At 40.4% G+C, this 25,084-nt stretch overlaps 2 protein-coding genes and 1 non-coding gene across 5 annotated transcripts; 2 read left to right on the plus strand and 1 right to left on the minus strand.

Annotated features, from left to right (window-relative positions):
• On the plus strand, positions 1-18,855 carry ano8a (anoctamin 8a). Of its 3 annotated transcripts, none has more exons than XM_006786764.3 (18): positions 1-378; positions 3,079-3,189; positions 6,147-6,279; positions 8,678-8,816; positions 8,927-9,023; positions 9,317-9,433; positions 9,606-9,733; positions 11,563-11,724; positions 12,454-12,606; positions 12,979-13,105; positions 13,281-13,336; positions 13,440-13,514; positions 15,118-15,615; positions 15,853-16,008; positions 16,086-16,277; positions 16,385-16,516; positions 16,729-16,839; positions 17,236-18,855. In XM_006786764.3, exons 1-18 carry the CDS (start codon positions 180-182, stop codon positions 17,896-17,898), a joined length of 3,249 nt encoding a protein of 1,082 aa, XP_006786827.2. In that variant the 5' UTR covers positions 1-179; the 3' UTR covers positions 17,899-18,855. The 3 variants fall into 3 exon arrangements, with proteins under 3 accessions (XP_006786827.2, XP_006786828.2, XP_006786829.1); XM_006786765.3 differs by having other exon boundaries at positions 15,856-16,008; XM_006786766.3 differs by having other exon boundaries at positions 15,889-16,008.
• trnak-cuu (transfer RNA lysine (anticodon CUU)) lies at positions 12,129-12,201 on the plus strand. The gene has a single exon. It is a non-coding gene; the product is annotated as a tRNA-Lys (tRNA).
• On the minus strand, positions 18,648-24,119 carry LOC102799195 (DET1- and DDB1-associated protein 1-like). The gene is made up of 5 exons (XM_006786763.3): positions 23,772-24,119; positions 23,447-23,527; positions 23,216-23,267; positions 21,472-21,533; positions 18,648-21,346 (listed from the first exon to the last, which is right to left on the minus strand). Exons 1-5 carry the CDS (start codon positions 23,778-23,780, stop codon positions 21,242-21,244), a joined length of 309 nt encoding a protein of 102 aa, XP_006786826.1. The 5' UTR covers positions 23,781-24,119; the 3' UTR covers positions 18,648-21,241.
• Between the last annotated feature and the right edge of the window lie 965 nt (positions 24,120-25,084).

Here is a 25,084-nt window from a genome sequence, read left to right on the forward strand (position 1 = left end):
TGTACATGCCATGATCATGTTCCTCCTCCTCTTCCTCCTCCTCCTCCTCCTCCTCATCTTTCACATACATTAGGGTTTCCCTTTGCACGCAACAGCCATGAAATAAACGAAAAAATCAGAGTCCTCCGTGCGGTGCGGTCTTCCAGCCAATTCACCAACTGGAGTATTTGTGCACCACCATGCAAGCGGCGGGCACCGCGGCAGCTGATGCCGATGCTACTGTAAACAGTGGCAGCAGCAGCAGCGCCGCAGACATAAGCGACAGAGACGGGGCAGGGGAGAGGATGGAGAGGACGGTGCCAAGCGAACAGCAGCAGGACAGGACCAACAACCAGCAGCAGCATCAACAGACGTCCTCAACCCCGTCTGGAGTGTTGAGTGAGTATCGCAGAGAAAGATTGAGGGGGTGGGGAGAGGGGTGAACGGCAAAATGTGTGTGTGGACTCGCTTTCTCTGTGGTCACAGAAAGCGAGTGTTTGTGTGCCTTTACCCCCCCCCCCCCCCCCCCAAAAAAAAAAGAGTGAGAGAATGGGGATAATGCACAAACGATATGGTGCAGTCACTGATGCTGAACAGACTTTACTGAATGACTCACTGGGGAGACTGGAGGGATCCGTCTGTGACTGGGTTGAGGTTTCCGTATCCTTTAATTTCGCCGCTACACGGTGCGCATTCCGATTCAGGCAGGCCCGGGAAGAGTCCGAGGCAGGCTTTCTGGTCCACAGGTGCATGGAGGGCTGATATGCAACGGAGGTGTGTGTCCCGGCGGGCTGTCGGACACTGTGCGCTATACTCCGAAGACACTAAATAATGCGCTGCGAGCTCAGATGTCAGCTGTGACTTTACACGGAGAAATAGCATGCTACAGTAGTGAGTAAGCAAGAGGTGGATGGATGATGGCTGGATGGATGGATTATAAAAAGCAGTGGGAATTATATGCGCTGTCACCTTTTACTCCACTCTTCTGTGACACTTCATGGGGGTTTGCTCTGTGGTGGCATGTTTCAGGACGCATAGATACCTTGCCTTTATTAAAGACTCGGGTCTGGGCCTCTTACTGTATAACCCTTACAGTCCTGGCCTGAACAGTTTTGTGTGTAGCCTGTTTGTTGAAGACTTTGCACTTCATTGATGCTTGCCTGCTGTTTGACCATTGCATGCTGGGAAACCACCCCATCCCAACTTGACTTGGCAACAGAGTATGTAAACAATATTTAGGCTTACTCCTGAATAAATATTTAAATTAGTAGTAAAATCAAACGGGAAAAAATATGTTGAGAAGTAACTCTCTAAAAGCATTCTTGAGATATAACTTGCTGTCTGATGAATCCCAACAAAAATATGACACAGAGTAAACTAAGATACAGTCTCATATTTGATCTAATATTTAATATTTACTGTTAGACTTGTTTTTTAGAGTCCCATTGCGCTTGATAAATATCATCATTCTCATTTGTTATGTGAAACCTCTCACTTTTGTATCAGTAAACTAGATGTTAAAATCACAATTAATGATCAGAAAAGCAAAACAAACTGCAAAACCTGGACTGATTTTAAAACGCAGCTGTGAAAAAAAAATCAGATAGCCAGTGCTTAGTAAGTGTAATTTTATTTGTCATTTTATGTATTAATTCATCTATAATTAATATGATAAATATTTCTCATGGTGTGCACCTGCTCCATTGCATTCTTATATTAGATAAGCTCATCATTTGGGCAGCACGGTGGCACGGTGGTTAGCACTGTTGCCGCACAGCAAGAAGGTCCTGAGTTCAATTCCAACATCAGGCCGGGGTCTTTCTGTGTGGAGTTTGCATGTTCTCCCCGTGTTTGCATGGGTTCCCTCCAGGTACTCCGGCTTCCTCCCACTGTCCAAAGACATGCAGCTTGTGGGGATAGGTTAATTGGATAATCCAAATTGTCACTAGGTGTGAATGAAAGTGAGTGAGTGTGTGGTTGTGGTTGTGTGGTTGTCTGTCCCTGTGTGTTAGCCCTGCGACAGACTGGCGACCTGTCCAGGGTGTACCCTGCCTCTCGCCCTATGACAGCTGGGATAGGCTCCAGCGCCCCCCGCGACCCTGAAAAGGATGGATCATTTAAAGATAATTTGACCCTAATTTGATAAATTGCTTCTGCCCGGGAGAGAAATTTGCATGTCAGATACACGTTCAAGTAGAGGATTCTTCATGGCTTTAATGAGCGTTTCTGTCATGGGGAACCAGCGAGAACATCGGTGTGCAGTACTCTGAAACACACAGAGCATGGAGTAGAACCAGCCAGTGTCTGTAGCTTGGCTCGGATCGCATCATTATGTCATACAAAAAGTCAGATCTTTATGAATTTATTCATCGCATTTCTGGTTACGTGTGATTGATGTTGGAGTTTATTAGTTATGTATTGAATGCAGTGACCCACAAAATACTGTAACACAGAAGATGACAGCAGCACCGAAGGCCCTCAGAAAGAGGGCTAATACGTGCTGTAAGTAGGTGATGTGATATTGCAGAATGTGACATCCAGAAGACAGGCACACACTGAAAGAGTGTTACAGTATAATTCAGTGAACTATGAAGCGATTCGCCCATCACCGTGGCTGTCGCTCCTGAGCGTGAGCCACTGAAAACCAACGTGTGAAAGGCACAGTAATAAAAATGATGACTTCAGACTTCAGTGTGTCGTTATAATGCACAAGTGGGATGACGCTGCTGAGTAGAACCAAGGCCTGTTGGTTTGTCAGCACTTAATTTTTATCTAGAGAGGCTTGAAAAAGTAGCTTGTCAGTGAGTATTTACTCACCGACCAGTTTGCAGATCATTTGTTTGTTTGCCTCTCAGAACATTTGCTCAGTCACAGCACTGTTAACCTTCACTGGAGATGACTCATTATTTTCTACATTTCAGTCCCTATGTCACCATGACAGAGCAAACAGTTAATAGTGAATGGGAAATGTTGTGATTAAACTGATATCAATGAAAAACTGGTCAGTTGTGGTTAGCGTCTGTCTTTTTTCTCCTTAAACTTTGTTAATCCCAGTTTGACCCAGTCTCATCCTTTCTCTATATTACCTGTCTTTCTTAGATAAACTGTTTGGGAAGCGACTTCTACAGGCCAGGCACTTTATTATGTCACGGAAGTCCTGGTTAAAGATGGTTCCCACAGAGAACTGTGATATACTGATGACATTCCCAGGTACAGTAAGCTCAGATGTGTCCTGTTTGTTTTGTTTGTCCTGTGCTGAAGCCCTTGCTGCAGAGAGAGCAGTGTTCATTTAATATCAGTGATGATCAGCCACCCACTTAGTCAGATGATTGTGACTGTCAAATGGGCTCTGGGGACAATTAGAAATCTTCCATTTACTGTGCTTGTATTTACACACCATCCCCTTCTGCAGCGTATTTTAATGTAGCTGTGAATTCGTTGGACAAACCTTCACGTATACAACACAAAAGTCCCATCCTATACTTTATGTTGCATTTTAACATGATACCGTTTGTGTGGGGTCTATGTTAGACTGCTTTTGTAAATAATCTTTGGTGACATGAAATCCTGCAGCATATATGTTCAGTTTACTGCATCTGTCTGGCATTTCTGCTCTTCGTTTTCAAGACAGTGTGTCCTGTTTTCGAGGTGTACATTTTACGACCTGAATTCCCAAAAAGGATGCTGTGTAAAAACAGAATACAATTATTTACTGATCTCATAAATACATATTGTACTTACAGTGGAATACGGAAAACATCAAATGTTTAAAGTGAGACATTTGACCAAGACTGCAGGGGGACTCCTAATCCTCCAACCAGTGTAAAATCATAACCAAATCAAACATGTGGATCATAAAGAATGAGATAACCATATCCGGTCAGGGCCTGGGTTAACAAGGACTGCATCGGGTGCCGTTGGCCAACAGGGTGCTGGAGGAATCTGTGCTATTGCTGTTGAAAGATAAAGAAAGAGGAAAGGGGAAGGCATGTTTGAAGGCAAGGAGAGAGAAGGAAAGGCAGGGGAAAGTGGCAAATCTAGGGACTATAACTGGTAAAGAAAGAGAGCTGGCTGATATGATGGAGAGAATGAAACTAAATATATTATGTGTGCAGGAGACCAGGTAGAATGGAACATTGTAGGTGGATTCAAGCTGTTTTACCAAGCTGTAAGTAGGAAGAGAAATGAAGTAGGGGTAATCTTGTTGGAAGAGTGTGTGAATCGTGTTACTGAGGTGAAGAGATTTTCAAAGTGCCCAAAAGGTTAGATGTGAATAAAAAAAGAAAGAGGAACTCTGGAGTAAGTTGGATGACGTGGCAGAGAGTGTCTGAAGGGGGAAGAGGGTGGTGATTGGAGCAGACGTCAATGGACATTTGCGTGACAGAAACAGAGGTGTTAAGTGGGTATGGTGTTAAGGAGAGAAATGCAGAAGGACAGATGGTGGTGGATTTTTGCCAAAACTATAGAAATGGCTTTGGTAGGGAAGTAAGAGGGAGGACCACGGCATGACATATAAGATTGGAGGAAGGGGCACACAGGTGGATGACATCTTGTGCAGAACATGCAGTCTTAAAGAGATAGGAGGCAGTAAGGTGGTGTCAGGAATGTAGTTATAGGGAACATCAGATGTCTGTAGGATGAGTGGAGGCAGATATAAGGATTAAATAATGCAACAGTCAAAGGACAAGAAAGGTGAAGAAAAGAGTCCAGGCAGGGTGGAGTGGAGGGACACGGTTGTCAAGGGTGAACTCTGACAGAAGGATGGCACCAAGAGTGAAAGGGATGGTAGTGAGACCTGCTATGATGTATGATTTGAAAATGGTGGCAGGAATTTGACAAAATTCCTCTCCCAAATTTCCAGTAACTGCTCTCCTCAGTCACCAGATTTTTACAGGCTGCTGTTAAAAGAAGAGGGGATGTTACACGGTGATTTACATGACCCTGTCCCAACCTTTTTATGAGACATGTAATCATTATAAAATGGTACATTTTCTCAGCTTAAGTATTTAATATGTTTTTGAAATGTCTTCTTGTCAACAAAATGTGTTTATGCAATTTTATTATCCTCATTATTAAGAACTGAGGTTATATATATATAACCTCAGTTCTTATATATTTAATGTCTTTTATATATAATGTAAAATGAATTTCATTTAACTTAATTAGAGTAAAGGGATGGTTGAGACTGTTAAGATGTTTTGTGGTAAAACAGGAATTGAAATGTAAACTCATCGACATTGGATCTTACAATTACAGTGAAGATTTTTTATGTTTAAGAAAACAAATCAGAAAAATGCGCGTCTGTCTTTTATGACCACTCTGAAAAACCTTTTCACTGCACACACTTCCTTTTGAGCCGACCTTCAGCGGAAACGTCAGCTGCTTTGATTGTTTAGAGTTCAACTGTTTCCACCTATTTACGCTTTGATGTTTTAAGTCATTCATCTGAAAGTGCACACATGACGCACAGAATTGCACCTAAACTGTCTTATCTTGCATACCTGCAGTGTTTAATCTAGGCAGGCACGCTTGAACTTTAACCAGAAAAATAGTCTTATCGAGTCAGCTGAAGCAGTTTTTATCGACCACAAATGGCTCAGTATGAGTTTATTCTAAGCAATCAAAGACGGCAGCTGTTACAAAATTGTAACCCAACAATGTGCAACAGTCATAGCTGAATCTGATAGAAAGAAATGCACACGGCACATGTTTATATATAAATTGCACCTGTTTTAAAGCGTTTTCACATTAGATGAATTTAACGTTGTAAATGCTTTTCAGTGTGGTGTTTAGTGTTAGTAAGGTCTATAATTGTTTCATTACTGGTTCAAATTTTTCATAGTCAGCTGAAAAAGATTGATTGGTTACAGTCCATCCTCAATAGCTTTTAAAAAGATCTTTGTGGTAAATGGAGACAAGTATTTAACTGGAAAGGGCTGTTACTGCCACCTCCACCTCCCACCTACCTCCCTGCTTCATGACACTTCAGTCAGAGCTGTGAAAAACTGGCTTTGGTTCAGCCTCCTTACACAGCATCAAACATATAATTTCCTTATAATTTTGATAAACGAGACTCTAAACCTGCCGAGTTAATTTAGACTGTAATAAAACTACATGTAAATGACATTAATGCGATTGATAAAAAATGTCAACATTTTTTCCTACAGACACAATAGATGACCACACTCTGCTGTGGCTCCTTAATCAGATTCGGGTTGGAATCCCACAAGTCAGCATCCAGGTTCGACAGCATAAACACACCCAGGCAAACGCCTTCTTCATCACAACAACGTTTGAGAAGTAGGTAACTCAAACTCTGTCTGTGTGTGTTACACCATTTTGACATTTTATACCATTATTGATTTACACCTGCTTCATCTTAGCCACAAACAAATACCCAGACTTAGTGTTGGGTCGTGGCAAATAAATGTGTTTTGGTATGAAAAAACTGTGTGTTTACAGCTCAGTTAGGTGCAGTTAGATACAAAAATGTGAAGAATTAATTTTACATACATGATTAGATGGTTTTGGCATATACAGTTAGGCCCAAATGTTTGTAGACAGTTATTTTTGTTTTTCCGTTACGTGATCTTGTGTGCACCGTCACAGTGGATTTTAAGATTAAAGCCCAGAGTTTCAGCTTTAATTAAAGAGTTTTTAAAAAATTATTATTATTTTTTTAAACGAACATAATTTTAAATATGAGGACTGTTTTTAATATTTGAAAATCCTTTGTAGTCAATGACTGCCTCAGGTCTTGAACTCATGGACATCACCAAATGCTTTGAATGCTGTGTTTGCACTTTGTCCCACATAGCAAAATTGGTATGGTCCGAATCTGGCCCACACAATGTGCTTACACATGGCCCACATACCGCAAAGAATGACGGCCCTTTGGTGGCCAGGATCTGGTTTGCCAAACGTGGCCCACACATGGGCCAGCACAAGGCCAGTTGCAGACACACTGCTGGCCCTGTGCTGGCCCAGAACAGTTTCAGCTCTGGCCCCAGATGTCAGCCTAATGTGTACCTTAATTAAGCCATGTAATAAGAACATGTGCATAATAGTGCAAAAGTAACATGACAACACTCTGTTCAGACCGTGAATGGACTGATTCTTATATAGCATTTTTCAGCTCTCCCAGATTACTCAAAGTGCTTTATACAACATGCCACATTCACTCAACCACACACTTTCGCTTAACTGAGTGCTTCCTAACTACATTCATACGCATTCGCACTCACAACACGCAGACTGGATTAGCCAGGTATCTGGGAGCCAGATATGGGAGCCAGGGCCTGGCCCATATCTGAAAAACATACGTCTTATCATGCCAGATGTCGGCATGATACATTGCCAGCTTAATACCAGATCCGGGCCAGACCTCCTTGCAATGTAGGATAGCTCTGTCTGATCAGTTTGCAGCATTTAATTTGTCTGAGTCAGAGCTGTACACATCACAGTTCATCCTGCTGCTTCTATCAGCAGTCACATCATTGATAAACATGCCAGTCATACATGCCCATGCCATAACACTACCTCCACCATGTTTGACAGATGATGTGGTGTACTTTATTTCATTAACTGTTTCGATTTTTCTTCAGACTTTTCTCTTCCCATCATTCTGATATAAGCTCATCTTGGTTTCATCTCTTCTTTTTCAAGAACCGTGGAGGCTTTTTAGATGTTTTCTGGCAAAGTTTAATCTGATCTTCTAGTTCTTGAGTTTAACTGGTGGTTTTCTCTCATTATTTACACTCCTGAAGATGTCTGTTGATTGGAGATCTTGACAATGATACCTCCTCCAGAGTGTTCTTGACTTGGTCTGAAGTGTTTTTGTTAACTAAGGAAAAAAATTCACAATTCATCCGCTTTAGTTGTCCTCTGTGGTCTTTTTTTTTTTTTTCGTTGGTGTTGAAGATCTGGCAAGTACATTCATTCTTTTTAACAATGTACCAAGGTGGAGTGGGTGGAGATGAGAATTAGGGGTGATTTATGAAAGACGGGTGAGACCTGCTATGATTTATGTTTTGGATACAGTGGCATGAACACAAAGACAGGAGGTAGTAGAGTTGAAGATGTTAAGATTTTCATTGGGAGGGACCAGAGTGGAAAAGATTAGAAATTAGTACATTAGAGGAACAGCTCAGGTTTAGTGTTATGGAGACAAAGTTAGAGAAGCAAGGAGATGATTTGGACATGTGCAGAGAAGGTAGTGGATATATTGGAAAAAGACTGTGCCAGCTGCCAGGCAGAGGGAAAAGATGAGGACCACAAACGAGATTCATGGATGGGAAGGAGGACATGCAGTGATTTGGTGTGACAGAGGAGGATGCCTAAGAGAAAGGGAGTCAGAGGCAGATGACCAGCTGTGTTACAAAAGACCAGGTCTTACCCGGCCAAAAAAATTGGTATTTAGTCAATTGTTCCAATAATAATTTTGTGGCTCTGAAAATGGAGTACTAAGTGTAAAATGTCACAGTCAATGAACAAACTCTAAGCAAGAAATGTAATTAGAGTATTAGAGTAAAATTATTTTGAACACATGTGACAAGTCATCCTCCACCTCCACTTGTTTTCACTGCAGTTTGATATTCACCGGCCCTTAATGTACCTAAATAATGAAACCTTTTCAGTGCCGCGTCTGTGCAGTGTCAGTTCTCCATCAGGGTTTATGCTGCTGTTCATTCACCCTCAGCTTACTGCGAGGAGCGGAGCAGATGGGCATGCACAAGAACGTTAAACCACAGTTTGGTGGTGGCATGCGGCGCTTTTCCTGTGAGGAGGACAACATCTATGAGAACATTGAGAGCGAGCTCTGCTTTTTTACCTCTCAGGTTAGAAGCCAAACCTTGGGTCATGTTTGAATATCTTAAACAGTATAAACGGATTAAAATGTATGTGTTCTTTTTTTTTTTTTCTGCTTCGTGTTCGTGGTTTTGTTCAGGAGCGCCAGAGCATCATTAAGTACTGGCTGGATAACCTGCGAGCCAAGCAGGGGGAGGTGCTTCACAACATTCACTTCCTGGAGGGACAGCCAATCAGTACGCTGGAGTTTTTTTATGAGCACTTTATATTGAGGCATTCCTTAAATACTTCACAAATGCATTTGCTTTTAAATGCAATATTTCATATTTTGTCTGAAATACAAATAGATGCCAAGTTCATCATGAACATCTGTTGTTCTAACACAAGAACCCTCACTGAAGACTATCAGGACATCCACTGTTAGAGTTTTACTTGTTTCACTAAGATAAACTTAATGTATTGTTTTTTTTGCTTGATTACATGAGATTTTAGAATCCATGTTTTTCCAAACTTGATGTGTCCTCTTTAGTTCCAGAGCTGATAGCTCGGGGGGTGATCCAGCAAATGTTTCCTCTTCATGAGCAGAGGATACTCAACCAGCTGATGACATCTTGGGTCCAGGCTGTATGTGAGAGGCAGCCCCTCGGTAGGAAGATTTGCAATTTTACTTTGGAGGGCAGTAAACAGAAGGCCTCCATTAGGCCTCCATTAGGCCAATTATAGGCCAATTATAAGGAATATTAAATGACACTGTAAAAAATTATGTGATGCCTTCAAATCCTAAAACCCTCAACATTTTCAATTTTTCTACTTTGTAGATGACATCTGTGACTACTTTGGGGTGAAGATTGCCATGTATTTTGCTTGGCTAGGTTTCTACACCAACTCCATGCTTTATCCTGCTGTCATTGGCTTTCTCCTCTGGATGCTAGCAGAGGCTGACCAGGTACTTGGACCATTTTTTTTCTTTCTTGAAAACATTTGTAATTTTTGGACACAGATTTTTGACAGTAAATTTGACTCTGTACACCACCACAGTGGGTTTCAAATACTCAGAAGTAACTCAACAATTGACTACAGATGAAGCCCGTTCCCTCATTTCTTGATTAATTAGGAAAAGATCAAAGCTCTAGAGCTGATTTCAAGTGTTCAGCTTGTATTTGGTATTTCTTCTGTTCTCACTATGAGGTCCAAATAGATGTTGATGCAAATGCAGGTCATCATTAATTAGAAAAAAAGAGTGTTTGATGAAAAGATTATTTCCAGGAAACACAACTTCACAACATGTAGCCAAGTCAAAAACACCCTTGAGGATGTAGGCGTGTCATTGTCAACAATCGGTAATGTACAGAATTTAAACAACTCTACATCAAGTCTACAATCAACAGTTGCCTTCATGTATGGAAGGGTTTGTAAACACTCTGTATTTCCTTGTTCCTCTTGTATTTCCTTGTTGTAACAAGGTGCAAAACACTGAATACACTCAGTAACAAGGAGGCCAGATTATGCTTCCCCAGACAACACCTATAACACAAAAGCCTGCACAGTTCTTTGGACAGGTGTAACCAAAATTAACGAGTGAAAAGAAAAGCAAGAAGAAGTAGAGAAACAGCATATGAAGCATGCCACATTATCTATTAAAACATGTCGGCGGCAGTGTCATGGTATGACTGCAGTGTAACCGGTTCACTAGTGTTTGCTGATAGAAGTAATGGGATGAATTGGAAGTGTACAAGGCTATACTCTCTACTCAGCCTCAGACAAATATTACAAAACTGATCAGACATTGCTTTACGGTGCAGGTGGATAATGAAAAATGAAAGTATACTTCAAAGACATTTACAAAGCAAAGAAATCGGATATACTTCACTGGCCGGGTCTGTCATCCAACAGAGCATGCTTTTCAGGTATTAAATACAAAACTGAATGTAGAGACCCACAAACAAGCAGCAACTGAACACAGATCCTGGACAACCTGAAAGGATTTTCAGGATTAAAAAAAAAAAATCTTTACATTTAAAATTATGCCAGTTTGTCCAATTTCCTTTGAGCCTCTTAAAATGGATGCCTGTGTATAAAACCAGCTTTAATTTCAAAGCAGGTCAAGCCAAACCTTTGTAAAAGGCCTTAAATTAAACATGAAAGTCTGCACTTCAGTCACACCTTCATTGATTTTAAATCCACTGTGGTGGTGTACAAGGGCAAAATTACAAAAAAAAAAAAAAGCATATTAATAAAAATATTTAATTTTTTCTTTAGTTTGTTGTGGAAATTGAAATAATGTATTTGTATAAAGCAAATTCAGAGTATTATGTCATCAAACATATGGCTGTGGACCACTAAATATTCAAATAGATGATAGTTGATCTACACGGAAATAATCGTATTCGTTTCAGCTTATCATTTTCTGGTTTGGCTCTCCTGACACTATAAATACTCTGGCTCAGAGGCTTTTAATTTGAATGTGTGAGATTGAAAAGATAGCAGTCCCCGACAGGAAGTAGGCAGCTTTGATTTATGGTCAAGCTGACATGCTGGCACGGTGAAAGCAGAACAGACAAAAATCCCTCTTCACGATCACACAGTTGCATGAAAGTAAATATGAAATTTCCACTGAATTGCCTCTAATGTTTTTTAATAAAATGCTTAAACTGTTTATAAGTTAAAGCAACACATGATACAAACTAAATAATCTAATCAGTGGCACTGCATGGTATAACTTTATCATCACATGTTACAGCATTTTGTCTTTGGTTCTCTAATGCTCCTGCTCAGACCAGTCAGGATATCTGCTGTGTGGTTTTTGCCCTCTTCAACGTTGTGTGGGCGACTTTGTTTCTGGAGCGCTGGAAGAGGCGAGAGGCAGAGCTGGCTTACAGGTGGGGCACTCTGGATACCCCCACAGAGTCCTTAGAGGAGCCCAGACCTCAGTTCAGGGTGAGCACTGTTTCAGATCTTATACCACCAAGAATTTTTCAGTGATAATGATAATAAACTTCTAAAGCTTTTTTTTTTTTTTAAAAAAATAATGGATTTACACGCAGACTTTGAATTCTTTTATTCAGCATTTCCATTTTTATCAAAGTAAAAAGCTATATCGCTGTCTTTGCATGATGCAAGGGATCAGTTACTCAGTTCTGCAGCAACTCAGTTGCGTCACAATTCCAGGAAATGTGATCAACGTGTTTCTAAGAGTATTGTGTGAGCGTGTCTGCGCGGGGGGTGGAGGTGTCCAACTCACTGCGTCCTGCTGTGAGGAATGAATAGAAAACTGCAAGGGGGGGGGGGGGGGGGGGGGGGTTAATGCCTCAAAAGGGGAGTGTGGGAACTCCTCAGCACAAGCCTGGCTAGCTCAGTCGGTAGAGCATGAGACTCTTAATCTCAGGGTCGTGGGTTCGAGCCCCACGTTGGGCGTGATAGCTTTTAAAGAAGACGCACATATAACCGGAAGTTCTACAAAATAGGAAGATTTGACTTCTTGGCAGGCAACGTTGATGATGGCACGAGTTTCATGTAACAAATTATATAGAGAGAATTAGCTGTTTGCTGTGATAAGACACCTCATTTCATTTTTACACTTCAAATGATGACAAAAATCCCAAAATAGCCTCCAATCTCATATTCAGCCTGGCCCGTCTGTTCCCTCCTCCTCTGCTGTCTCTGCAGGGAGTGAAGCGTTGCAGTCCTATAACTGGCTGTGAGGAGTTCTACTACCCACCCTGGAAGAGAGCTCTGTTCAGATGGCTGGTCAGCCTGCCCATCTGCCTCCTCTGTCTCTGCTTCGTCTTCCTTGCTATGCTCCTCTGCCTAGAACTGCAGGTTTGACACCCAGAACAACCGTGTGCAGGTTCTGTGAGACAAAATGAATTTAATATAGTCATGGTGATGATATATATCTGTGTTTAATTCTACTCTTAATGAAATAAATACAGTATATAAGGAGTTTAACAAGAGAAGTAAAAAGTGAGAACAAATTTGCTTCAGACCAATAAGAATGTAAGATCCATGTCAACTGGTAGTCCTGAGATTTGTGTAATGTGTTATTTTCTAAAACAGGTTAAACAGACCATAATCAACTATACCCACTACCTGCTCACATTCATTTAACGGCCTTTTAAAAATAGCCCAGGGATTTGAGACATGAATGAACAGGCCATTAAAAATGTATCATACTTCTATTTCACCTTGCAGGAAGTGGTGATGGAGATTCAGGAGCTGCCTAGTATTACAAGATTCATTCCGAAGATACTTCTTGCCATGACAGTAACTGTATGTGATGAAGTGTATAAGAAGATCGCCTACTGGCTCAATGACATGGGTAAGAAGAAATTAAATTTAATGAAGCGTACTTGCCCATGACCGTGATTTAGATTATGTAACTCTTTGGTATGTAGAAGGCTGTCCTATGTCCTAGTCTGCATTTTTACTTTTTGTTAGAGGAAAAACTCCTGCACACTGAATAACACTATTCTTATTTGCATTTCTTTGCCTAGAAAACTACAGACTCCAGAGTGCCTATGAGAATAATCTTATCATCAAGATGGTTTTTGTAAGTCATTGTTTCCCCTCATTTGGGGATAAAAACAGTTTACCATGAACGAGTGAGTGAGTGAGTGTTTGCATTTCTGCAATGCTTTCGTCTTGTTTTGCAGTTTGAATTCATCAATTCTTACCTTAGCCTTTTCTACATTGGATTCTACCTCAAGGACATGGAGAGACTAAAGGAGGTAACCACAGTTTTATTCATTTATCCACAGATAAGCAAAATACTGAGTTAAAAGTTATTTTATCTTCAAATGCCCAAATGTCACTTTGCTGAACACTGGGCACCGTGGCCCAAAGTAGCGACTCTACACCTGCAACTTGGCAGTTTGCAGTAATAATCTTGTTGTTGTCGGCAATTTTATCAACCAAACTGATTAACCAAAGGATTTTTTTCAGCTGCAGACAGCTTGGTTATTAAGTTAAAATGAGCGCCATATTTTATTTAGTATTTGGGGGCTTTTCACATGAGCTCATTTCCATTTAAGTCAGGAAGTGGAAATAAAACATTACATTAGCGGTTGTTGATATTAACTTTATGTCTAATTCAGGTTCAGCTACAAAGACATGACAAAAATGACTTGAATATTCAAATTCATAAGGTCCCTATTATTTATTTATTTATATATATATATATATATATATATATATATATTTCCCAACTGGAAACTAATTATGCCAACAGCACATGAATGCAGCATTAGTAGAATTTTTTTTTATTAAAAAAGCACTACACACACAAAAAAAGGTATTTTATCCCCAAAATTCTTATAAATACAATATGCTAATAGTATGCTATGTTATATTATAGTAAATATTACTGCTGTCTTATATGTGAACCATTTTTTCTAATGTGCAAAGGTTACATTAAGGCAGGTATTTTGTTTGAGTCTACAAATTCTGAGTGAGTGTACATAGAGTCACGTGGCAAAGTGTAAGTCACTGTTTAGGTGAGAGATTTAATGTTAGTTCTGTAATACCGTATAAAGCTCTTCAGCTATCCCTCATTTTTTTTGTATTTTGCCAATACAATAGATGCTGTGATTTCTTTAAATTTGCAAACAACAATGAAAGTACAGTAGATGAAGCAAAAGCCAGTTTGTTCCAACAACCTCAAAAGTCAATATTTGGTATGACCACTTTATTTTTCAGTACAGCCTGAACTCTCCTAAGAGCTTTCTTCAAGCAGTCATCAGGAGTAGTTCTCCAGGCTTCTTGAAGGACCTTCAAAGATCTTCTGATGTAGGGTGCCTTTTGTTTCATTATCTGTCAAAATGATAATGATTCGGAAACTGTCTGTCTGCAGTAGATTGTTTTTAAGCAACTTGGCATACAAAAAGAAATTGGTCAGGTACAAGGACTGAGTGAAAAAGCAGCCAATGTCTAAAGAAAGGCTTTGGAAGACCTTTAGAAAGCCTGGAGAACTATTGATCCAGACTAGTTTAAAAAAAAAATTAGAAACAAGTCTGTTCCCTTCTGAGTCCCAGAGGGATCCCTGTCAGTCACAGTGCAAACGATGCACAGTGCAGAAGTAAATTTAAAGAATTGAGGGTTGCTTAAGACTATTGCACAGCATGGCATAATAATGAAACACTGCATTTGTTGCCCTAAACTTTAAATCATACAAGATCAAAGCTTTAACAGCAACACCCACAATTTCTTGAACTAAGCACCAGTTTATTATGAATCCCAGAGTCTGTTTTTTCTTTTACTCAACAATCACTGGGTCTTGCTTTGATGTCATTCTTACATTCAGCATAGTAACAGATCCCGTCCTTCTCTTCACAGATGCTAGCTACTCTACTGATTTTCCGCCAGTTCTTACAGAACATCAAAGAGGTCCTTCAGCCTTACCTGTATGAGCAAAACAAGCTCGGTGTGTTCACCCCAAAGGTGCTGTGGGAGCTTCTCCAAGCCATCGTGCTCAAATATGGCCGCCTGGCTCTGGGAAAGGCTCAAGCTTCAATGACATCCTATTCCTTTCTGAGTCCCAGAGGAATTCCTGTCAGTCACAGTGCAAACGGTAACCCAGAGCCAAAGAGAAGAGGAGATCTGAAAGCAGGATTCAGGCTGACAGAGGAAGAGTGGGACATGACCGACAGTGCCATGAAGCAACGTAAAGTCAGCTTCACCGAGAAGGTCGACTACCAGGATGTCACAATGGACACGCAGGCAGCGGATGACAGCTCCCTAGAGGACAGTCCCACGCTGGTGGAGGAGGGCATGGATCCTTCCAGTATTTTTGATAGCTGCGATGAGGACAGTGATTGTGAAGTGCTGCCTCAAGTATGTGGTTTGCTTAATTGAACTGTGTATCAGATTCTATTGCTGCTTTGTATTCTTGCCGTATGTCTTTAAAATGCAAAATTGACATCCTTTGCTTTAATAGGTATCAAAGGTCTCAATATTACACTGTGCTGTTTGAGAGTCATTTAACTCACAATATCACAACTAAAGTATGCACTGCAAAGCTATAGAATTAAAGCTCCTGTTACTAGATTAGCAGTCTAATATTTACTTTAGCAGGACACCAAAGACAGTACCGCCTCTGTCTGTCAGAGAAGAAGGAATGTGGGGGAGGGCAATGATGACAAGAAATCATGGATCGATCCACCGGAAGAGCCAAAAACTGTCACTCTGACCCAGGCCGAGATTGAGAGTTGTATGCAGACATACGAGGTAGGACTATACTTATAAATAAATAATTTAACATTTAATAGAAATTTTGTTGCTTGACAACAACTTGACCCTGACAGGACACACTTCAGGACTACCAGGAGATGTTCATTCAGTTTGGCTATGTGGTGCTTTTCTCTTCTGCGTTTCCGCTGGCGGCCATGTGCGCCCTTATCAACAACATCATCGAAATACGCAGCGATGCCCTGAAGCTCTGTACCGGCCTGCAGAGACCGTTTGGGCAGAGGGTGGAGAACATAGGACAATGGCAGGTCAGTGTGTGTCATGCTCTGAAAAATGTCAGAAAAGCCTCCAGGCTCCAGTGTGCACAGCAGGGGCATCTGATAATATGTAAATATCTCTCCCTGTGTGTCACCAGACTGCGATGGAGGCCATGGGCTTGATAGCCATTATAGTTAACTGCTACCTTATTGGTCAGTGCGGGCAGCTTCAGCGTCTGTTCCCCTGGCTTAGTCCTGAAATGACCATCATCTCCATCGTCTTATTGGAGGTATTTGCAGTCGTGTAGCTTTGGCAGGGAAAACCTTTGTTTGTTTTCTGTAAATGTGGAAAATGATATTTTCTTATATTTATTGTGATTTTTGGTATTTGTATGACATGTTCAATAGAAATATTAAAGACATGCGGGAGGGGGAGAATGCCATTGTGCCTTGGTGGAACTGTGTGTTGAGAGTGTCCCTTTGTGGTCTTGGTGGTTTACAGCACTTTGCAATCCTCCTAAAGTACGTCATCCATGTTGCCATCCCTGATATCCCTGGCTGGGTAGCAGAAGAGATGGCCAAGCTAGAGTACCGACGAAGGGAAGCTTTCAAGGTATAACTGTGATAGCTTGAAAGACCTTCGGCCAACGTAAGGCTTGCTGTTGGCTGCATACTGTGTCATGTCTTTGTATATCTCTACATTTGTGCCCCTTGGTGCCTCATGTCTGTGCATTATCCAACAATGCACACCAGTGAAGCCTTTTCTGATTGTAATGAAGAAGTAACTGTATGTGTTTGTCTGTATAGTTTTGTTGGCATCTTGTCTTGATGATAAGTCTCATTATAGAGATAGCAACACAACTATGAGCCAAAATGGAAAAAATCTAGATATTTGTATTTATGATTGCATTTCATCACTGTTAGTATATATATTTTAAATGTAGAATATTTCAATGTGTATTTATCCCTCATCTTCTCTAGCTTTAATGTCAAACTTCTCCCTCTTTAGAAGCATGAGCTGCAGGCCCAACAACACTTCCAGCAGCAGCTCAGGCGCCGGCGTGAAGAAGAAGAGCTTCAGCGTCATGCTGAGCTGCAGGCCGAAGCCCGTCAGGAGAGTGACTGCCATAAGGCAGACACCCAGCACCAGCATCACCATGACAAAACACAAGTAGGCAAGCCAGGGGACAAGCCCAAGAGACCAAGCTCTCTGCTGGGAAACAACAATGTGATGAAGCTTAAGCAGATCATTCCTCTTCAGGGGAAGTTCTCCTCCGGCACGTCACGCTCACCGGCTCAGTCCCCAACGGGAGGCGAAGCAAAGCTCCCGGGATTTCTGAAGTTCTTGAAGTCACCCGAGGTGAAAAAAGAGCCAGCAGTGGCAGTTGGAGCCACGCAGGGGTCAACAGTGACCTCTTCAGTTCCCCCTAGTGGCCAGGAGAGGTCACAATCCCCCAACCGGACATTCAGTCCTGGGAAGCTGTTCAGCTTCAGCAAGTCAGAGGGTACTGTGGTGTGCGCAAATGGGACACAGCTGACCACGCAGGCTGCTAACACTCAACCCAGTAGGGTCGAGTTAAACACATCCTCAGAGGAATTACCCTCGAATGAGTCAGATAAAGTTGAATCGAAACAACTGACTGATTTAGAAAGCTCCAACTCAAAGACTTAATAAATGATCAGCCAAACCAGTGTATTATTATAAAGTGGAGAGCAGCATACAAGTGACATTGATGCACCTGCACTGCAGAACATTAGTCATGAGGACCACATGTAAAGTCAGCGAAGATTAGACTTTCACACTTCATGCAACTTACTTCTCACAAAACATTAAACTGTATCTATTAACACTCGACTATCTAACTTCCATGTAAAAATGTACAGTAAGCATAACTCCTTGAATGGAGCTTGAGTAACCTTTAATGAAGGTTCAATTACTGCATGAGTGGTTTTCAACAGCACCAAAACACACTGTATTGATGTGAAGGATAGTTCCCCCCCCTCAATTTCCAGGACTTTATCACCAATGAGCCCTTTTGTCAGAGGTCACGAGCAGCAACTTCCAATTCTGCGTTTATTTCTCCTTCATTTTGATGCCTGTATAAAATGCATGTTGCATTATGTGCATGCATTACTTCTCCATCATGTCTTTTTAGTTGTGAAGCACTTTCAAAGCCATTGTATTCCTCTGCAATAGGTCAGATTTATTCACTGTGACCATAAAAAAAATATTCTATTTTTCTTAACTTTGATTTTCTATGAATTATTTTACTACATAAATTAGTGAATGTACTTCCTTGATGCAAATAAATCTCACTTTAATAAACGCCCATCGCGAAATAAAACACTCACTGTATGACTGACCGCGCTGCTGGATCAATTTCTTTACTGGATGTAGGGCTTGAATTAAAAACGCTCATATACATTCAGAGGCCAATTTATTAGGTATAGCTGTTCAACTGCTTGTTTAGCCATGCAGACATAGTCCAGATGAACTGCTGGAGTTCAAACTGAGCATCAGAATGGGAAAGGAAGGAACACATGGTTGTTGGTGCTAGAGAGGTTGGTCTTAGAGTATTTTGGAAACTGAGCTGATAGGTAGGCAATAGTAACTCAAATTATCAGGATCTCTGAATGCACAACATATCAACCTTGAAGCAGATGGGCTACACAGCAGAAGACCAAAGCGGGTGTGATTGTTGTCAAGAAAAGAACAAGAAAGTGAGGCTACAATTTGCAAAGGTTAACCAAAACCGGACAATAGAAAATTTGAGCAATTTCCATTTTGCAATAATTGTGTGATTCTATCATGTCAATATGGACCAAAACCTCTGAAATATGCTTCCAGCCCTTGGTTGGATCTATGCTGTGGAGAATTCAGGCATTTCTGAGGGTACAAGTGGGTCCAACCAATTATTAAAAGAACTGTACTTGGTGTATTCTCTTATATAAACATGGTATTAAAGCTTTCAGGTGCCAAGCTATAAAAAATAAACAAGTGTTTAAAGTGTTGTATATTACCTACATATTTGCACATGCAATCAGAAAGAAGGATCTTTCTTCAGTTTCACCCAAAGACTGGCTGCTGATTACAGTCATCTTTACTGCATGTCACAGAGCAATCTATACAAGAACATCCAAAACTGACAATACAACTATACAATCAACTCAAAGCAAAACAACAAACTTAATCAAGTGATGGAATACAAACCATAAGACATCAGGAGAAATGGGTGACTCTTATATGAAGCTAAAGAAAATACACTGCCTCTTTCAGGTTTAAAGTAGTACTTGTGAAATCTACGTGTACTCTCATTCTACTGACCTGCACAAGCGACAAAAGTGAACATTCATGAGTCAGCCACACTGATAAAACCTCTGAAAGATGAAATACACAAGTCTATCACCCACTTTCTCTTAAATAAAGTGGGCGTTTAAACAAAGTAAGTGGATTAAGGACAGCACTTGCTTCTGGCCAAACATCAAACTGCCCAGGAACAGCTCAACCAACACAAAGAGCCCAAAGCACTGACCCATCCCTTAAATTCCACACACTCAAAGCTGTTGCACGATGGGGGATTGACATGACATAAGGTCAGTTTTAATTTTGTGGCAGGCTCGTGTACACTGTAGCAGGTTAAACTTTTCAAAAAGTATTTCTTTCTTAAGGTGCAAAAACTCAGCAAATTAGTTAAATGCTTTTGTTTCATTTACAGAAACTCCCTACAGCATAAAAGTTGTCTTAACAATTTGAGGATAAGTACAGCTAGCTTGGGAAAGACAAAATTGGAGTGAGTCTTGTTACCTGATAAAAAGGTGAGGGTAATCACAATACACATACTGTACAAATATACAAGATTTGCAGAGCCATGGGAGCAGCTTCACTCTTCGCAATGTACGTACTGAACCTTGTTGATCCAAAAATATTTCCTCAACATGACTCAAATGACTGACGTGTTTAAGCACATGAGAACAGCACATTTACATCTAGGATGCTCAGTAGTCCCTCAAAACAACAGTATGGCTAAAGTGTAAATTTACACATATTCAGTCAAATACTGTGCTGATGGTGCCATTACAAAGATCCAACTGCTGAAGTATTAAGAAGCTGAGATTTTAGCTACAAAATATGTACAAGTAAAAATTGCATCCTCTAGTATAAATATTGGCTTGGATGTTTTCTTACACCAAAGTCCATCCAATTCTGCAGTGCTTAATCTTCCTGAAACACAATGTAAACCAAGGGGCACCCTAAGACGCAAGTGGAAACACACTCCCTTCCACATAAGGCAATAAACCATTATAGTTATTATTCATCGGGAGAAAACAAACATTTCTTCAATCACTCGTCTTGTTTCTGCAACACAGCTCATAAAAACAAACCCTGAATCTAACGCTAAACCTAAACCACTATTAAAATAATTATTTCCACTTATTGTAATAGCAGTAATCTTTAAAAAGATTACCTAAAATGACAAAAGTAACAACAGAAATTGTTCATAATTCAAAAATTTAAGTTCCTGATTGAAAAATATCCACAAGGTCATCTCACAGCATATGCACATTTCAGATATGAGTGAATTACTGCAACTGTAAACCTTTAAAGGGTCAGCCCAAAAGCTTTTTTTTTTTTAAATCCCTGGCATCTTTAAATAAAAACTACATGGGTGTAAGTGGAATAAAACCACAGGGACTGAGCAATAAGGAGGTAGATGTTTGATTATTTTAAGACTACTATGAAAAGAAAAAACAAACCTCTGAAGTAGAAGTATGGCCTCCTCAAAGTGAAAAAAACAATGCATGAAAGCAGTGAATAAATTGAGGGAAAAGGTATTTGGTTAAGGAGGAGCTCTAAAGTCAAGTCCAAACATTAAGAACAACTTGACAGCTGTGGTCTGAAATCAAACTGCTTGTGCAGCTGTGGCAAACTTGTTTGCAAACATGTATTTTGCATCAGCTCGTGCATTTTGTCTGAGTGGGTCAGTCTCTACTCAGAGAATCGACGGCGCAGCAGTTTATGAAGCTTCATTCGGCTCTCTGTTGTCTGTTCTTGCAATTTTTCGTGGAGGTGCCGTGTTCTCCCCTTCTGTTGGTTCCTGTTCTCGCTTTTTTGCCGCATTCTGATGGAGTAAGGAAAAGGACATTAACCACTGAACTACAACATAATGGAGACGTGCCATCATAGACAATATAGTTAGCAGAAACTGCTTCCTCCATTTGATGAACGATATTTAAAAGCCTTTACCTTTTTATCCCACTGTTGATGTAGATATCGTAATAAGATGTTTGTCTTCTCTGTGACTATGACTGAGGAACAAAAACACAGAGATGATCTGATCATGAGAAACACAAAAGCACACAATGCAAAAAAGAGAATACAAATGTAGAAATGCATAATAGATGCAGAGTGTTTATGTAGAGTGACTTTTGAGGAAGATGCAGACATCAATGTTTAGGGAGTAAAAAGAATTGTGATATCAATGTATCAGCCAATAATCTCTAAATGCATAAACAGGTAGACAATATATTTGAGTCAAAGTGAACATGTTAAATGATGAGCCATCTCCAACCATATAGAGCATTTTATAAATGATTTTGCAAGCATACTTGACTGCACACATCTAATGCCTACTGCTGAGAGTAACAATATGAGACATCATATACAGTGATGTGAAAATGTATTTGCCAGCTTCCTGATTTCTTTGTTTGTTTTTTTCGCCATGTTTGTCAAACTTGCACGTTTCGGATCAAACTAATTTTAACGTTAGACAAAGACAACCTGACTAACTGCCTGTTTTTAAATGATGATTTCATTTTTTAAGGAAAAAAGCTATCCAAAAATACCTTTCCCTGTCTTGATGCATGCTCAATCATCCAGGTAAGTAGAGCCCAAAAGGTTGATTCTGTTCATCTGGATGTAGCATTTTCAATGAGAGAAACGTTTCGTCACTTGGATGAGTGACCTCCTCAGTCTCAGCTGTGTTCAGCAAGAACTACAATCAAATCTCTGTGACAATTGGTAATGAGTCTTTCACATTGCTGTGAACCTGCTGAGTAATTTGGCCCACTCTTCTTTGCAGAATTGTTTTAATTCAGCCATATTGGAGGGGTTTCTACCATGAACGACCTGGTTAACATCATGCCGGAGCATCTCAACTGGATTTACAGTAAGTCTAGACTTTGACTAGTCCACTCCAACACCTTTTAGTTTTTTGAGCCTTTCAGAGGTGCACTGTATGTTTTGGATCATTGCCCTGCTCTATAAATCAAGTGAGCTTGAGCTTCAGAACATAAAGTTATACCAGGACATTATCCTTCAGTATTTTCTGGTATAGAGCAGAATTCATGTTCCATCTGTTACAGCAAGTTGTCCTGAAGCAGCAAAGCAACATCAGACCGTGACACTACCACAACCATGTTTGACTGCCGGTATGATGCTGTTTTTATTAAATGCTGTGTTAGTTTTATGCCACACGTAACGGGACACTCCTGGGAAGGTTCACTACTGGTTTCCCAATTTGTGGACAATGGCTGTCATTGTGGTTCACTGGAGTCCCAACCTTAGAAACAGCTTGTAACCAAAGACTGAAAGATGTCAGTGACTTTGTTTCTCTGCTGTTTCTTTAGATTGTTTTATAATGTGTTCCTTTTTGAGATTTTTATGCCTGCACAGGGGTTGGGGCAATTACTTTTTCCCACACAGGGCTAAGCAGGCTTCCCCTGACAAATGATCAGTTAATTAAGTGAATATTGTATTAACTCAGTCATTTACTTTGACTAATATTAAAATTAGTTCGATGATCTGAAACATGAAAGTGTGCCAAATATGCAAAAAGAAAGAATATGAAACCAAGAAGGGGCAAATGCTTTTTCACAACACTGTAAGGTGATACTGATAAGCCTATGACAAGTTGACATCAGTCCAAAGTTTAGCAATCTGTGAGAAAGAACGTAAAAGCCTAGAGGCCATTCACTGGGTGTGTACTTACTCTGCTCTGAGGGATAATCCCGAGTTGGAAGATACACAGATGGTCGACGGTTCTACCAAAAAAAAAAAAAGAAAGAAAGAAAGAAAGAATAAGACAGAGGTCCAAGTTAGTCTATTATTGTTTAAACTGCTTCAGACATCAATAGTGGCATCACAACATGACAAAACGTTCTTGAGCTCAGATTAGAAATGAAAACATCTGAGCATAATGAGAAACATAAGCATCACTCACTGAGGCTTTGCACACAGAGTCTGCATGGAACCTGCTGAAGTTGTTTTTGTTGTAGACGGGCAGTCCCTTCAAGAAATCTCTCTGTATACACAACAGAAAAATAAGACGATAAACACTTAAGTGTAACTGCAGCTGAGACACACATACACTACCAGATGGAAAACACACTCAGGCAGGTTGCACAAACAACTCCTGCCCTTCACATTTATCAAGGTGACGTATTTGTAATGTGACAGACTATTTACAGCACGTCGCACTTGCTACAACAAGCAAGTCGACGAATAGCAACTTAAACAGTTCAGGAATGAAGTATCTATGAACCAACCTTCTCCATTTCTGCCCGGGTCGTGCTCTTCGTCTCTTATTGAGCAAAGCACGGTGAGGGTGAAAACCAGCAAATGCTACTGCTTTAGCTAGCTAGCTACTAAGCCTTGTTTTGTCGAAGCCAAGATACCGAACTGTTTACCCGTTCAACAGCGCCTGCTACAAAACATAAACTACGTTTGATATGATTGCATCGCGTCACTTCAGTCAGGTAGAAAACTACCACTCGTGTAACTACAAAAACGCCGAAATCTAGGGTCTTTTTGGCCGCCAACTTGCTACTATTTCAAAACTCCATATTTGTTGTTCGTCTCTTATGGGCGGTTATCTTCTGATACCCAGCCTATCTCATTGGCTGAGCAGTGACAGGTCTGGGAAAAGAGAGCAAGAGAAAGAAGCCGATTGGCCAGAAAGTCATGACGTAGAAGACAAATTCTCCAATACGACGCAGGTTGTGGACGAGGGTGCTCATAAAAACAACACTACTTTCTCCACTACTCCTCACGCACGTACACCGCTTATCAGCTTCTGGGGATCTACACACAGAGGGAGGGAGTGTTAAAAACGCAGATTATACAGCAGCATAAAACAAGCTATAATAATAATAACATTAATTTAGTGATCGGACTGATTCCTGTCGTGTATATTCAGTTAAAATGAATTATAATAATGGTTTAAGAATATTGCAAGGGTGTTAAACTGTAAATGTTCCGCCCCCCCCCCCCCCCCCCCCGCCAAAAAAAACAAAACAAAACAAAACCTACCTTTAAACTCATATTTGAAGAGCTACAACACAATTTAATTAATTGAAAACATTTAAAAATTTGAATTCATTTCAGTTTTCTTTTAAATAGCACTAATTCACAATAATAGTCGCCTCAATATGTTTTATATTAGAATATTAGAAAGAAACCCTAACAATCAGATATCCCCCTAAGAGCAAGCAATAAACAATAAACATACAGAGACTCTGCTAACGGTTTTGTATATAATACCTGAAAGCATGCTCTGTTGGGTTGACTATTGAAGAATACCTCATCATTTTCTTTTGAGGAACTCTTTGGCTCATTATTCATTTGCATTGTGAAGCGCTGTCTTCATAAATGTATGAAGTGATTCTCAAAGTTTGGGCTGGTGACCCCTGGTGGGCTGCGAAGGTACTGCAGGTGGCCGGCAGCAATAACAGAAGTTCAGTTTGAAATTAAATCACTACGTACAGTTTCATATTTATATGTAGTATGAATTAAAATTGGTAATGGTACGTAGTTAGTTTGTGACATTAGTCATTACTCTGACCTTTACTGCTCTTGTATT

This window comes from Neolamprologus brichardi, chromosome 18, assembly GCF_056152115.1.
Source record: "Neolamprologus brichardi isolate AB-2024 chromosome 18, ASM5615211v1, whole genome shotgun sequence".
NCBI lineage: Eukaryota > Metazoa > Chordata > Actinopteri > Cichliformes > Cichlidae > Neolamprologus > Neolamprologus brichardi.

What these genes read in the sequence shown, in the direction of transcription:
- ano8a (XM_006786764.3), top strand. Translation starts at nt 180, where the DNA reads ATGCAAGCGGCGGGCACCGCGGCAGCTGATGCCGATGCTACTGTAAAC. An exon ending in AGCCCAGACCTCAGTTCAGG is followed by an intron (nt 11,725 to 12,453) that starts GTGAGCACTGTT and finishes CTGTCTCTGCAG; the next exon opens with GGAGTGAAGCGTTGCAGTCC. An exon ending in GACGAAGGGAAGCTTTCAAG is followed by an intron (nt 16,840 to 17,235) that starts GTATAACTGTGA and finishes CTCCCTCTTTAG; the next exon opens with AAGCATGAGCTGCAGGCCCA.
- LOC102799195 (XM_006786763.3), bottom strand. An exon ending in GGATTATCCCTCAGAGCAGA is followed by an intron (nt 21,534 to 23,215) that starts GTAAGTACACAC and finishes TTTGTTCCTCAG; the next exon opens with TCATAGTCACAGAGAAGACA. An exon ending in ATCAACAGTGGGATAAAAAG is followed by an intron (nt 21,347 to 21,471) that starts GTAAAGGCTTTT and finishes TTACTCCATCAG; the next exon opens with AATGCGGCAAAAAAGCGAGA.